Source organism: Cyprinus carpio, chromosome A2 (genome assembly GCF_018340385.1).
Source record: "Cyprinus carpio isolate SPL01 chromosome A2, ASM1834038v1, whole genome shotgun sequence".
In the NCBI taxonomy this organism is placed as follows: Eukaryota; Metazoa; Chordata; class Actinopteri; order Cypriniformes; family Cyprinidae; genus Cyprinus; species Cyprinus carpio.
Window position 1 is genome coordinate 6,896,978 of NC_056573.1, and position 15,631 is coordinate 6,912,608.

The 15,631-nt window shown below is 40.7% G+C and overlaps 1 protein-coding gene across 1 annotated transcript; it reads right to left on the reverse strand.

Annotated features, from left to right (window-relative positions):
• Positions 1-12,693: 12,693 nt before the first annotated feature.
• On the reverse strand, positions 12,694-14,966 carry LOC122135344 (phospholipid scramblase 1-like). The gene is made up of 3 exons (XM_042714248.1): positions 14,793-14,966; positions 14,603-14,710; positions 12,694-12,911 (listed from the first exon to the last, which is right to left on the reverse strand). Exons 1-3 carry the CDS (start codon positions 14,875-14,877, stop codon positions 12,751-12,753), a joined length of 354 nt encoding a protein of 117 aa, XP_042570182.1. The 5' UTR covers positions 14,878-14,966; the 3' UTR covers positions 12,694-12,750.
• Between the last annotated feature and the right edge of the window lie 665 nt (positions 14,967-15,631).

Below are 15,631 nucleotides of genomic sequence, written 5' to 3' on the forward strand. Positions count from 1 at the left end.
GGCAGCGCTTGCAGGTTCACCACCTGGTCTCTGAAGGGAGTGGTGGGAACCTTGGGCACGTATCCAGGCCGGGGTCTCAGGACAACGTGAGAGTAGGCCGGCCCGAACACAAGGCACTCTTCACTTACCCGAAAATGCTTGGAGGTCCCCGACCCTCTTGATGGATGTGAGCGCGACCAGGAGCGCTGTCTTGAGAGACAGGAACTTAAGCTCGACTGAGTCTAGCGGCTCAAAGGGACCCCTCTGTAGTCCAGCCAGAACAATAGAGAGGTCCCAGGAGGGAATCAGGGGTGTCCTAGAAGGATTTAACCTTCTGGCACCCCTCAGGAACCTAACGATCAGGTCATGCCTCCCCAGGGACCGGCCGTCCAGTGCATCGTGATGGGCTGCAATGGCAGCCACATACACTTTCAAGGTGGAGGGTGACAGCCTACGCTCCAACCTTTCTTGCAGGAAAGAAAGCACGACTCTGACCGAGCATCTCCGGGTGTCCTCTCGGTGAGAAGAAGACCAATTCGTGAACAGACTCCACTTCAGAGCATAGGCCTGCCTAGTAGAGGGGGCTCTAGCCTGAGTGATAGTGTCCACCACCGCCGGTGGCAGATCACTTAGGTCTGCCGCGTCCCGTCCAGAAGCCACACGTGGAGGTTCCAGAGATCTGGACGCGGGTGCCAAATGGTGCCCTTTCAGAGGCTGACCGGAACTCCGGGCATGCTAACACCAGTACTGGGCCTGGCGCCAGACTGCTCCGCCAAGTCTGACCGCCGAGGGTGCTGGAGGATGCTCGACCAGGGCACGCCAAACGGGGAACTCTCCTGGGAGAAGAAAGGCGCTCGCATCCCCGTGTTAGGGGGAATGGCGCAGCAAGCGTGACACCGAGCCCGTCCTTCCAGCCAATTACCTGTTACCCAACACACGGGAAGAAACTGGCTCTACACGAAGGTTGTAAAACCTCGCAAAGGTGTTAGGTGTCGCCCAGCCCGCAGCTCGACAGATGTCTGGCAGAGATGCGCCGTGCGCCAGCGCATTGGAGGAGGCCACACTCCGTGTGGAGTGGGCCCTCACCCCCAGGGGGCACGGCTCGCCTTGGGAATGGTATGCCAAGGCGATGGCATCCACTATCCAGTGGGCCAACCTCTGTTTGGAGACAGCCTTCCCCTTCTGCTGACCTCCAAAGCAGACCAGGAGCTGCTCAGAGCTTCCGGGTGGGCCAGTAAGGTGCAACCAACAGGACCTGTTCCTCATAGTCGGGGTTTTACAGCCCTTAATTCATTGCACTCAAGAAAGGCGGTGGGTTATGACCAACCTTGGACCCACAAGTTTTAAACTGGGCACTTCATCAGTTACCGTTCAAGGTGTTGACGCACAAACGCATCTTTGGGTACGTCCGTTCCCGAGATTGGTTTGCAGCGATTGACCTGAAGGACGTGTACTTTCATGTGTCGATCCTTCCGTGCCACAGACCATCTCTGCGGTTTGCGTTCAAAGGACGGGCATATCAGTACAAGGTCCTGCCCTTTTGGGTTGTCCCTGTTTCCCCATGTCTTCACAAAAGTCGCGGAGGCAGCTCTTGTTCCCCTCAGAGAGCAGGGTGTACGCATCCTCAACTATCTAGATGATTGGTTTATTCTAGCACAGTCTCGGGATCAGTTGTGCTAGCACAGGGACCTGATGCTCCGGCACCTCAGCCTGTTGGGTTTTTTGGTCATCCGGGAAAAGCGCAAACTCTCCCCGATGCAGAGGATCTCTTTTCTCAGTAAGGAGTTGGAATTTGGTCAAACAAATTCTTCACAGAGGAAAGTGTGCAGTCGGTGTTGACCTGCTTGAATTCGTTCAAGGGCAGGACAGCGGTCCCACTGAAACTATTTCAGAGGCTCCTGGGGCATATGGCAGCTGCAGCGGCACTTACACTGCTTGGACTATTGCATATGAGACCGCTTCAGCACTGGCTTCATGGCCGAGTCCCAAGGTGGGTGTGGAAGCGTGGCACTCACCGGGTTAAAGCTATACCGGCCTGTCAACCAACCTTCACCTCGTGGTCAGATCTTACGTTTCTTAGGGTAGGAGTGCCCCTGGAAAAGGTCTCCAGGCATGCTGTGGTTTACAGAGATGTCTAAACCACCAGCTGTGGGGCCATGTACAACAGGCATGCAGTGTCGGGGGTATGGACGGGCCCCCATCTGCACTGGCATATCAATTGCCTAGAGTTGTTAGCAGTACGCCTTCCCTTGGAACGTCTCAAAGGGCGGTTGTGAGGATATTTCAGGGGTATGTGTGTACATCAACCTGCAAGGTGGTCTGCGCTACCGTCACATGTCACAACTCGCCCACCACCTCCTTTTTTGGAGTCGGAAGGTTCTGAGGTAACTTCGTGCCATTCACATTCTGGGCCTGCTCAACTGTACGGCTGATGAGCTGTCTCAAGCTACGCACCCGGGAGAGTGGCGACTTCATCCCCGCATGGTCCAGCTGATTTGGAGACGTTTTGGAGTCGTTGGTTATCATATAAGCAACCACAAGTGTTTATGCCCAATGTAGGGCCCTATGAAACTGTTTTATTTTTTTCCAAATTCCGTTTTTTCCGTTTTAATTTTTCTGGACTCCTTTTTGATAGTTAAATTAAAGTTTATTAATTAAAAAGCATGTCTAATTAATTGAAACCATGAAATGTATACATTTTCTCATCATAATGGAGAGACAAAAATTACATGTTTAGGGCCCTATGAAATGTTTAATTTTTTTCTCTTTTATTTTTTATTATTACCAAATTCTGTGTTTTAGCATTTCTAATTATTTGAATGCATAAAACAACTTAATTTATTCTTTCTTTTTTTTCTTTCTTTTAATTTTTTTTTTTGTTTTATTATTTTTTTGATTTTTGAAATTCTGTTTTTTTTTTTTGTGTTTTTATGGTTTTGTGGTTATGGAATGAATGATTAATTTCATTTATCTTTTAATTATTGAAAATTAAGCAAACTTTATTTTTTGTCAATCAAAGGGGATTTACTATTAAAATTAAAACACGGAATAAATGTTGTGTGATTATTCCTTAAAAAATAATGTTTGTATCTTTTTAGTAGTAGTATTAGGCTATGTACATTCTACTAAAAAATAGACTTCAAATCAAACCAGATTTTTATTTTGACGGGTTGCCGTGAATACGTTTACAGTTCTGTATATGTGATATAATGCTAGTTTTACTCAAATCAAATGGTCAAATGCTCATCAAGTGACTCTCAGAGCAGTTCAAGAGATGTTGTTCATGTGTTTACGTCCTCATTTAGAGAGACGGCAGATGCTGAAATCACAGCGAGTGTCATGCACGCTTCAGTATGTGTGTAGTAAATCAAACCGCACGTCTGCGCCATTCATTAAGAGAGACACGCAGAACATGCAGGATTCATGTTTAAATAGACTTATTCGGCTTAATAGTTACAGATACTAGTCCCTATCGTGATTTGGTTTAAGTGTGATGACCTACTTTTGATTAATTCATTCAAAATTTGACAAATTCCGTGACATTCTGCATTGAACTGTGAATTCCGTTTTTATGACCGGATTCCGCAATTATGCCCACGTTCTCTGCATCACGTAAATCATAGGGCCCTACCAATGTAGACCAAGAGGGCTGAACAAATGGCTGATTTGCACATAAAAAAAATAAAGTTGTGCCATAAGGGTGTGGTGTTACAAAATTTGAAAGGTCCTCCCATCAGGCGTTCCACCCTTTTCCAAATCCTATTAGAATTGGCCACAACCGGGCCAAATTTATATTTATAATTTTTACTTTCTGTGCCAGGATATAAAATATCTTTGGACCCTATGTGGTTTAACCTTGTAAGCTTTGATTATTTTCCATGAAAGTAAATAGAATATCCTGGAGCATGTGTTGTTTGACTTAAGTTGGTATGATATATTGTATAATTTGTTGTTTGGATGAGACTATCCTCCTGAAAGTATAGGATGCTGCAATGTGACAAGTTTTATTCTGGGTCATTTACCATTCCAGATAAACTGGGAAAGTATGGAATTGATCTCCTTAAAGTAACCTGGAGGAGGGGAAAGAGGCAACATAGAAAAAAGAAAATTAAGCAGAGGTAACAAATTCATTTTGATGGCGGAGATTTTGCCTTGGAGAAAGACTTTAGGATTATTCCATCTTTGAGTATCACTCTTGATCTTGATTAACATATTATTAAAATTGTTTCTGGAAATTTTATGAATGTCTCTATATATGGTAATACTGAAATAAATGAAAGAATCTTTAATAGGAATGAATGAGGGGATATGGGAGTTAACCTTAACAATGTTAATTGGCTTTAAAGCAGATTTGGTTCAGTTTATCTTGTACCCCGATAAACTACTAAAGTGGTCAAATTCCTTAATTATATCGGTTATTGGTATATCAAAATGATCTAAATATAAAATAATGTCATAAGTGTACAACAAAACAATATGATTATTGTCATGAATCTTAATTGGTGGAGCATCAGATTTCCTAACAGCTTGTGCTAGTGGTTCAAGGGATAAACAAAACAATAAAGGGGAAACTGGACATCTCTGCCTTGTTCCACGCTGTAAAGGGAATGTGGGGGGGGGGGGTAATATTACCAGTTCAGATTGAAGCCTCAGGTGAGTGGTAGAGTGTCTTAATCATAGAAATAGTAATGTTCACCAAAACCAAAACATTGCAGAACTGCCTACATATAGTTCCACTCTAGCCTGTCAAAGGCTTTTTCTGCATCAAGTGAAAAAAACACACACATGTGATAAGAAGAGAGTCTGCAAAATCGAGTACATGAAACATTCAATGCATATTATCGGACACGTGATGCCAGTTAATAAAATTGGTTTGGTCCTCTTTGATTAATCTATGAATTACTTTCTCCATGCGAGAGGCAAGAGTTTTAGCATTAACTTTTAGTTCACATGGGATGAGTGATACTGGTCTGTAGTTAGAGCAATCCAATGGATCTTTACCCTTTTTAAGAAGCAATGATATCAAAGATTTTTTTTGGTCTCTATGAAATGTACCATGCTCAGTTGCAAAATTAAATGAATCAAGCATGAGAGTCCCTACCACATCCCATATTTCTAAAGATAATTCAGGAGGAAGGCCATCTAAGCCTAGTGACTTGCCCTTCTGAAGTCTTTTTAGTGCTTCATGAAGCTCCTCCAAACTTAACAGGGCCTGCAAAGAGTCTTTATCCATCTGTGCGATACGAGGTTGTTCTAATTTATCCAAGTACTCTCTACAAACTGACTCATCAAAATTGGTTTCGGTTTTATACAAATTTGTGTAAAAACTAAGGATGCACCGATACCACTTTTTTCAGTACTCGCCTGATACCGATACTTTTATTTTTGGTACTTGCCGATACCAAGTATCGATACCGGTATTTTTATTGCATTTGTAAATTTTTTAAATATTGGGTACAGAAAACAAAAGGGTATGTATTATGTTAGCTGGTTAACTTAATTTATTAAATAGATACGGTCAAAACAAAATTTATTCAGACTACTTCAACCTTTCACATTATCAAGGTTTATTCTCTATAGTTTAGAAGATGGTAATAAAATATGACAAGAACTCATAGGCCCTGTCCCAAATGGCGCACTTCATGTTGACTTTCGGTCTCGTGGACTTAAATTGCGCGTGCTCGCCGAGTCTACGAGTCCGTAGGCCGTCCCATTCAACATTTTAATGCTCTGAAGTGTGCTCAGCAGTGCCCCCTTTGTACCCTTGAAGCGGTCTTCCGCAAAGCCCGCATAGATGCAGGCTCTGCACACTTTAACTACCCAGGAATCCTTGCGAAATGCCAATCAGACAATGGATGGGAGGAGATTTCGCTAAAGGGCAATTGATGACATGGCTGAGAAGAAAATATTTTAGTGTAGGTATCATTACGGTTTTTATGACCTAGGTGTACATTTTACCGTGAACTAAGTGAGGGTTGTGAAATTTGGGAGTGTGCTATATTGGAAAGTGTGTTAGTAAAAATTAATCTTGATAATTTCGGATAACTTTGATAGACAGGTTGTCAGGGATTCACCGTCACAGCCACCCCAATCATCACCAGCACCTGATCCCAATCACTCCCGATCCCAATCGCCGTAGTACTGATCACCTGCACCTGCACCCAGCAATCACTCACCACTATAAAGCCCTCATCACGCCAGTACTCCGGTGTCCGGTCTACTGTTCATGTCTCTGAACAGTTGCCATTCAGTGGCTTCATCCATTCAGTGGCTTCATCCATTCAGTGGCTTCATCCATTCAGTGGCTTCATCCATTCAGTGGCTTCATCCATTCAGTGGCTTCATCCATTCAGTGGCTTCATCCATTCAGTGGCTTTCCATGTTGTTATACTGCATCCTGTAAATAAACCATCTGCTTCACTAACCCACCATCTCTATCCTGGTTTGTGACACAGGTATGTAATGGATTACAATCAACCAAAAATTATTCAGACAGCTGTTAGTATGACAGTATTTACACAACTATCAATACTTAGTTGGGCAACCCTTAACCTTAATGACTACATTTACATTTACATTTAATCATTTAGCAGACGCTTTTATCCAAAGCGACTTACAAATGAGAACAGTAGAAACAATCAGATCAACGAGAAAACAACAACGGTATACAAGTGCTATGACAAGTCTCAGTTAGTCTAGTACCGAACACGTAGCCAGGGTTTTTTTTTTTTTTTTTTTTTTTTTTGGCATATGATAGAAAAGAAAAAAAAGGTAAGTACTAGTATTAGTTGGTTAAGTGCAGGCGAAAAAGATGAGTCTTTAGATGTTTTTTTGAAAATGAGTAAAGACTCAGCTGTTCGAATTGAGATCGGGAGGTCATTCCACCAGCTGGGAGCAGTCCAGGAAAAAGTCCGTGAGAGTGATTTTGAACCTCTTTGGGATGGCAACACAAGGCGTCGTTCACTTGCAGAGCGCAAACTTCTGGAGGGTGCATAAGATTGTACTAGTGAGTTTAGGTAAGTTGGCGCCGTGCCAGTGGTCGTTTTGTAGGCAAGCATCAGTACCTTGAATTTGATGCGAGCGGCTACTGGTAGCCAGTGTAACCTGATGAGGAGAGGAGTAACATGGGCTGTTTTTGGCTCATTGAAGACAACCCTCGCTGCTGCATTCTGGATCAGTTGTAGAGGCTTGATAGTACATGCAGGAAGGCCCGCCAGGAGAGCATTGCAATAGTCCAGTCTGGAGAGAACAAGAGCTTGGACAAGAAGTTGGGTGGATTGCTCTGACAGGAAGGGTCTAATCTTCCTAATGTTGAATAAGGCAAATCTACAGGACCGGGTCGTTGTAGCAATATGGTCTGTGAAGCTTAACTGATGATCCATCACAACTCCTAGGTTTCTGGCTGTCCTGGAAGGAGTTATGGATGACGAACCCAGCTGTATAGAGAAGTTGTGATGAAACGATGGGTTAGCTGGAACCACCAGCAGTTCAGTCTTAGTAAGGTTGAGCTGAAGGTGATGGTCATTCATCCAGCTAGAAATGTCACTCAGACAGGCTGAAATGCGAGCAACTACCGTCGGGTCATCTGGTTGGAATGAGAAGTAGAGTTGAGTGTCATCAGCGTAGCAGTGATAGGGAAAAGCCATGCTTCTGAATGACAGATCCTAATGACGTCATGTAGATGGAGAAGAGAAGCGGTCCAAGTACTGAGCCTTGAGGAACCCCAGTAGCAAGTTGTTGTGACTTAGAAACTTCACCCCTCCAAGACACCATGAAGGATCTATCAGACAGGTAGGAGTTAAGCCACTGGAGTGCAGTTCCAGAGATGCCCATCTTTCTGAGGGTGGATAGGAGAATCTGGTGATTAACAGTGTCAAAAGCAGCAGACAGGTCCAGCAAAATGAGCACTGAGGATTTTGAAGCTGCTCTTGCCAGTCGCAGGGCTTCAGTAACCGAGAGCAGGGCAGTCTCAGTTGAGTGGCCACTTTTGAAGCCAGATTGGTTGCGGTCCAGGAGGTTGTTCTGTACAAGAAACATAGAGAGCTGGTTGAACACAGCTCGTTCGAGTGTCTTTGCAATGAATGGAAGCAGGGATACCGGTCTGTAGTTTTCTAGAAGTGCTGGATTTAGAGATGGTTTCTTAAGCCCACTGCTGAAGTCTCCTGTAGTCTACTACCTGTAGTCTCCTGGGCATGCTGTCATCCAGGGTCATGCAAACCTGAACTTCAAATTTTTTCCCAGACTCGGTCTGAGTAATTTTTGGTCCCAAATTTGTATCAGTTTTACTGGTAATGCACTGTATGAAGAATTTTGGGGTATGATTTGTCAATTTACTTTATTATGCTATCCTCACTTACATAAATGAACTAATGTCCTGCACCCACTAGTAAAAAAAAAATATATTAAATTATATCTGGTCTCTGAATAATTTTGGTTTGACTGTATATCCTTTCATTATTTTTACACTTAATGATGGCCATTAAAATGTATTTTACAAGTTTTTGTTACTTTTTGTTTGTTTGTTTTTGCCCTATGATTGATCTGTAATTTAATAGCATTAGAGCTGCTATATTGTAGCAACTTAGTGCTATAATCACGCCCTTTGCAGGAAAACACTCGTTATAAATCTCCTGTGATATTTTCACAAATAGAAGTTGCGTTTTTTGTTTTAATCTGAAACGCGTGCATGTATTTGTACTGTTGCAGAACGAGAGGGACAGTACAACGTACTGCATAGCACATTAGCTGCTAGATTCACTTTCGCCAGAAAGTCATGTATGCCTAAGGTTGAAAATAAATTTATAGTGAATGCCTGTATTGATTTTTTTTTTTTTTTTTTTTTTTTTTTTTTTTTGATTTACCGTATTTTTCGGATTATAAGTCGCATCTAAGTATAAGTCGCATCAGTCCAAAAATACGTCATGACGAGGAAAAAAAACATATAAGTCGCACTGGACTATAAGTCGCTATATTTAGAACCAAGAACCAAGAGAAAACATTACCATCTACAGCCGCGAGAGGGCGCTCTATGCTGCTCAGTGCTCATGTAACCCATCAGATCGGCTGCATATTTTACTACCTGCAGTTTGTAATCTGCAGAATAGGATTTTCTTTTTGGGGGCATTTTGTTTGCATTCAGTCTTTTTCAGTTGTCTTTAAGTTAATATTTCAGTTAACAGTTTTCAGTTGTTTTCAGTTAATGTTTCCAGGGGTACGCTACAGGAGCACTGAGCAGCATAAAGCGCCCTCTCACGGCTGTAGACGGTAATGTTGTCTCTTGGTTCATTTCCCTTGGTTCATGTCAAATTAATTTTGATAAATAAGTCGCACCTGACTATAAGTTGCAGGACCAGCCAAACTATGAAAAAAGTGTGACTTATAGTCCGGAAAATACAGTAGTTTTAATCCAAATGCGTGTGCTAAGTGAGTGAACATCAAAGATCATGCAACAGAAGTCTGCGTCTCTCTCTCTCTCTCTCTCTCTCTCTCTCTCTCTCTCTCTCTCTCTCTCTCTCTCTCTCTCTCTCTACCTACTGTTTATTTATTTGTATATTTTTTTATTTGTTTTTGTTTTTTTACGTATTTCAAACTTTCCAGTGATGAAATGTATATTCACTCGACAAGCTTGCGCATCTCCGCCGCTGCTCACTCAATATATTCAGCGTGCTTTATTAGCTTCCGCACGTCAGCTATACAGGTGTTATTACTGAATGTTTAACATTATATTCATTGCATAAATATCCTAGGCAGACAACTTTAATCTCTAATAACGCCATTCTGTTGTTGTTATTTCTTTGTCTGATTATGGCACTTATCACATGCTGTGTGGTATCGGCGTTTGGTATCGGGGCATTTTAACGAGTAAGAGTACAGGAGCTCAGTGTCAGTAACGTATTGGTGCATCCCTAGTAAAAGCCTTTAAATATGTTGTTAATTATCATAGGATTTGTGGTTACTTGATCATCCAAAGATTTTATTGCACTGATGTATGCCTTAGACTCACATTCCCTCAGCCTGAGGGCCAATAAGTGGCTAGGTCTTTCTGATTTAAAATAATATTTTTGCCTCGTCTTATTTTCTAATTGTGTAAATTGGCGTGTTTTCACTTTGGCAAGAGCAGAAGAAAAAGATATACAGAATTCTCATATTGCACATTTTGTCGTTTCCCACAATATTTGTTGGTCTACATCACAAGATATATTAATTTTGAGAAACTCCTTTATTTGATCTTTTAGCAAATTAATGAATGTCTAATTGTTTAGTAATGATGTTAAGATGCCATCTAGGGGCCTTGGTCTTAATGTTGCAAAGGTGAACATTACATAACACTGCAGATTGATCAGACAATAAAATTGGTAATATAGAGATCGAAGAGTTAGATGAAATAAAGATGGGCTGAGAAATATGGAATCTATCCTAGAGAAAGTATTATGTCTATTAGGAAAAAAAGTCCTTCTGGATTCTCCAAAGATCGATTACATTAAGTTATTGAATAAATTTATCTCGGAAATTAGAGTATGTGTTAGCTATAGTATCAGGGTGAGATTTATCCAGTGCAGGATTTAAGACAGCATTAAAATCACCACCCATCACTAAAGGACAATCAATCTGTTCAAGTAATATATTGGAAATATTTGTGAAAAATGCACTGTATGCCTCATTCGGGCAGTATGGAAACCAATGCTAACCTGTCATTATGTACTTTACAGCGTCAAAAAACAAATCTACCCTCATCATCATTCCCGGTATGTTCAATAGTTAAATGTATCCTCATCTCGACTAAGAGAAGCACCCCCTTAGTTTTATTACGAGCACAACAGAAGGCTGCCAGTTTGTAATACTTGTTTTGAAAACGTGCCACACCGCATTGTTTAAAATGGGACTCTTGTATCAGGGCACAGGAAACTGATTTACGGTGCAAATATTCTAATATGCGGGTACGCTTAATAGGAGAATTTAGGCCATTCATGTTCAGTGATAATATATTTAGAACATGCATTGTGTGCTCACAATTCCAAGATTATGTCTAAGTGAAGCAACACAAAAGCAAGACCATACTGTGAAGTGTAGACGTTAGTATGTATCCTAGATACCAATAAACCTAGCTGTATAATCCTTTAAAAGAAAAGCATAATAAATAAAATGACTGTCTTTTGAAGGGCATAGAAAAAAAAAAAAAGAAAAAGGAATAACAAACAACTATGTACAAAATCCAAAGCAGACCGCACATTACCGAGAGTGTAGGTCTGCATAAAAAAAAAAAAGAAACAAATGTTGATGCGTGACCAGTCCACTTTAACGCAAGACATGTCCCCAAAAGGCCCAATAAGCCTTTTGGAGAATATGTTTTCTGTGACAGTGAAGTAACAAAATCCTCTGCCTTTTCAGGAGAGACGACAGCATTTGCTCACTTTGTGCCGTAGTTTAATTGAGGAAGGGCTGGAGACCAAGTGCTGTCATCTTCTTCAAGACTGGATTAAAGCTCTTTCTCTTGGAAGTTGTGGCTGGACTAAGGCGGGAAAAAATAGTAGGTTGACATTTTCCTGTGTATGTTACACAGGATACGCCTGCCGAGCACCTTTCAGGATCGCCGACCTGTCTTGCCATCTTAGTACATGGAAGATGCGAGTACACAGCTGATCAGAGTTTTTCCTTCAGTCATACATGCGATAGGCCCGGTCAATCTCGATGTCACAGCCTTTCAGTGAGGGGTTCCACTTGAAAAGATTAGCTCTGAGGAAGCCAGCTGCATCTGAGCCCTCCACCCCTTCTGGCGTAATTTCTCCTGCTCCTATCTTCAATGTCCATCATTTTACGGTGAGTTGTTCCAGCTGATTTCTTAAGTTTGTGACTGTTCTCCTATCCTTACATGCAGCTGCTTGAACAAAACTGACCCAGTCCCATGTCTGCTTTGCTGCGTTGGCTAGCTTTTCAACTTCTGCTTTTAGCTCTTTTACAGAATTGTTTGTCGTTTGTATATCCAAATGTAGATCACGGAGTGTTGAAATCAGTACAGAGTCTATTGCTTCTCTTACAGTCGAAACCACAAATAAATCAAGTGTACTTTGTTGCTCTTTGAGCACTAGCTTGATACTGTTAGCTATAGCAGCATCCAGATCCTCTCTGGAGATGGTGGAATCTTTGAATTTTTTTCTTTATTGGCGATGGTTCAATATCTCTTTTCTGAATGTCCTTGACTGCTGGGGTACTGGGTAAAGACTGGTTTAAAATTTACTAACAGGATATATACAATTTCTGAAAATTAGCAGAGCGAAGGACTATGCTTGCATTGCTGCCAAAGGGTCACGTGATCGCCACAATACTTCATTTTCTTTTGCAATTATTTATTTTTGTTTGCAAAAGCACATGTATTTTTTTTCAATACGTTAATTTTCCTTTGCAAACTTTATTTTCTTTTGCAATACTTCAAATCTATTGCAAGTATGTGGCCCTGTTTTGACTTCATATTTGACCCCCCCCCCCCCCCCCCAAAAAAAAAAGTAATTAAACCATATTAAATTAAACTGCTTTCTATTTTAATATTTATGCTTAATATTTTTTTTGTGAAAACCGTGATACCATTTTTCATTATTTAATAAATAGAAAATTCAAATGGACAGTATTTATTTGAAATAGAAATACAACATTGTAAATGTGTTTACTGTAATGTTTGATCAATTTAACACATCCTTGCTGAATTAAAGATTTAAATTATTATATCATATTATGGACATGACAGTATAATTTATGGTATAGTTTATGCACCATACCTCAAATAACATCAGAACAACATTTGCATTCACAGAATGGCCCCACAGATTCTTTTCTCTCATTCTGGATGGTGAACTTTGGTAAGAAAGGATGCCAGTTTTGCATTACATAACCAATAGGGTTCCCTGGGGGGTTCTGAACCTCTAGCTGAAATACAGGTGCTGGTCATATAATTAGAATATCAAAAATTAGATTTATTTCACTAATTCCATTCAAAAAATTGAAACTTGTATATTATATTCATTCATTACACACAGACTGATATATTCCAAATGTTTATTTCTTTTAATTTTGATGATTATAACTGACAACTGAGGAAAATCCCAAATTCAGTATCTCAGAAAATTAGAATATTGTAAAAAGGTTCAATATTGAAGACACCTGGTGCCACACTCTAATCATCTAATTAACTCAAAACACCTGCAAAGGCCTTTAAATGGTCTCTCGGTCTAGTTCTGTAGGCTACACAATCATGGGGAAGACTGCTGACTTGACAGTTGTTCAAAAGATGACCATTGACACCTTGTACAAGGAGGGCAAGACACAAAAGGTCATTGCAAAAGTGACTGGCTGTTCACAGAGCTCTGTGTCCAAGCACATTAATAGAGAGGCGAAGGGAAGGAAAAGATGTGGTAGGAAAAAAAAGTGTACAAGCAATAGGGATAACCGCACCCTGGAGAGGATTGTGAAACAAAACCCATTTAAAAATGTGGGGGAGATTCACAAAGAGTGGACTGCAGCCAGAGTCAGTGCTTCAAGAACCACTACACACAGACATATGCAAGACATGGGTTTCAGCTGTCGCATTCTTGTGTCAAGCCACTCTTGAACAACATACAGTGTCAGAAGCGTCTCAAGACAAAAAGGACTGGACTGCTGCTGAGTGGTCCAAAGTTATGTTCTCTAATGAAAGTAAATTTTGCATTTCCTTTGGAAATCAGGGTCCCAGAGTCTGGAGGAAGAGAGGAGAGGCACACAATCCAGGTTGCTTGAGATCCAGTGTAAAGTTTCCAGAGTCAGTGATGGTTTGGGGTGCCATGTCATCTGCTGGTGTTGGTCCACTGTGTTTTCTGAGGTCTAGGGTCAACGCACCCATATACCAGGAAGTTTTAGAGCACTTCATGCTTCTTGCTGCTGACCAACTTTATGGAGATGCAGATTTCATTTTCCAACAGGACTTGGCACCTGCACACAGTGCCAAAGCTACCAGTACCTGGTTTAAGGACCATGGTATCCCTGTTCTTAATTGGCCAGCAAACTCGCCTGACCTTAACCCCACAGAAAATATATGGGGCATTGTGAAGAGGAAGATGTGATTATGCCAGACCCAAGAATGCAGAAGAGCTGAAGGCCACTATCAGAGCAACCTGGGCTCTCGTAACACCTGAGCAGTGCCACAGACTGATCGACTCCATGCCACGCTGCATTGCTGCAGTAATTCAGGCAAAAGGAGCCCCAACTAAGTATTGTGTGCTGTACATGCTCATACTTCATGTTCATACTTTTCAGTTGGCCAAGATTTCTAAAAATCCTTTATTTGTATTGGTCTTAAGTAATATTCTAATTTTCTGAGATACTGAATTTGGGATTTTCCTTAGTTGTCAGTTATAATCATCAAAATTAAAAGGAATAAACATTTGAAATATCAGTCTGTGTGTAATGAATACATTTAATATACAAGTTTCACTTTTTGAATGGAATTAGTGAAATAAATCAACTTTTTGATGATATTCTAATTATATGACCAGCACCTGTATATGAGGCAGTACTGACATACTAAGACAGCAACATAGGTATTTTAAAATACTTATCACTTTTCATTTCATTATTATTTGATATGGATGGAAAATACCAGAATGCAGAGCAGTACAAAAATCACTCTCCTCAGCAGCAAAAAACACCTGCTGCCCTAAACTGTTTTTTCCCACATATTGATTATTAGTCTCCCATCCCGTGAGAATTGTAAGAGAAACAGAGCATTTGTAATCACATGGGAGGGGTTTAGAAAAATGTTTCTTGTGTAATCAATGCCAAAACATTACCTTCCATTATTTCCACTTTCTGATGAACCAGAAGCTGATCACCCTGTGAGAAGCAGCATTGTAGAACTGACATGAAAATAGGCATAGAATGTATTATTTGTCCATCTCTACTTATAAGATGTCCTTTAACCAAAATTACACCGGTTCCCCTAAACTATATTCACCCATGGAGAGGAGCAGAGCCAAAAGCACCACCAAAACAATGTTCTTCAACAAGACACATATGGTTTTACTTTTATTTATTGTTTTCTTACAGGGCCAAAATGTGGTGTCAATTATCTCATCATTTCTTTTCTACATTTTGAACATGTATTTAAAAAAAACGGTATTTTGTATTTTTAAAAAAAAACTGGTATTGTAAGGAAGAATTAAATTGGAACTATTACATTCTTTATGATTCCCATTCCTATAGTCCCATACACAGATCATAGAAAAAGGTTCATACTGTATATGAATAATTTTTTTGTAACTGTTTAATTGTTGAGAGTACTGTTATTCACCTGGGTCAAGTACTCCAGGCCCGGTGGACAGCCCAGTGGGACCTGAGGTGGCATATAACCTGTAGCACAAAAGAACATGCTTACAGTATGTGAACTATATACACATTATTGATGTTTATGTCTTTATCTGCTGCTGGTGTAGGACAAATTTGATTTCTGCCTGGATGAGGGCCAGTGGTATATACTATGGGAAAAAGAGAAAATATGATAAACTATCAGATATCTGTACCTGTACAGATCGTATGTTCAGATACATGATGTGAAGAGAATGAAATCATTGTTGATGTTGATCTAGAAAAAGCAACCCATATGTCACTGCACTAAAATTATATTTTTGAC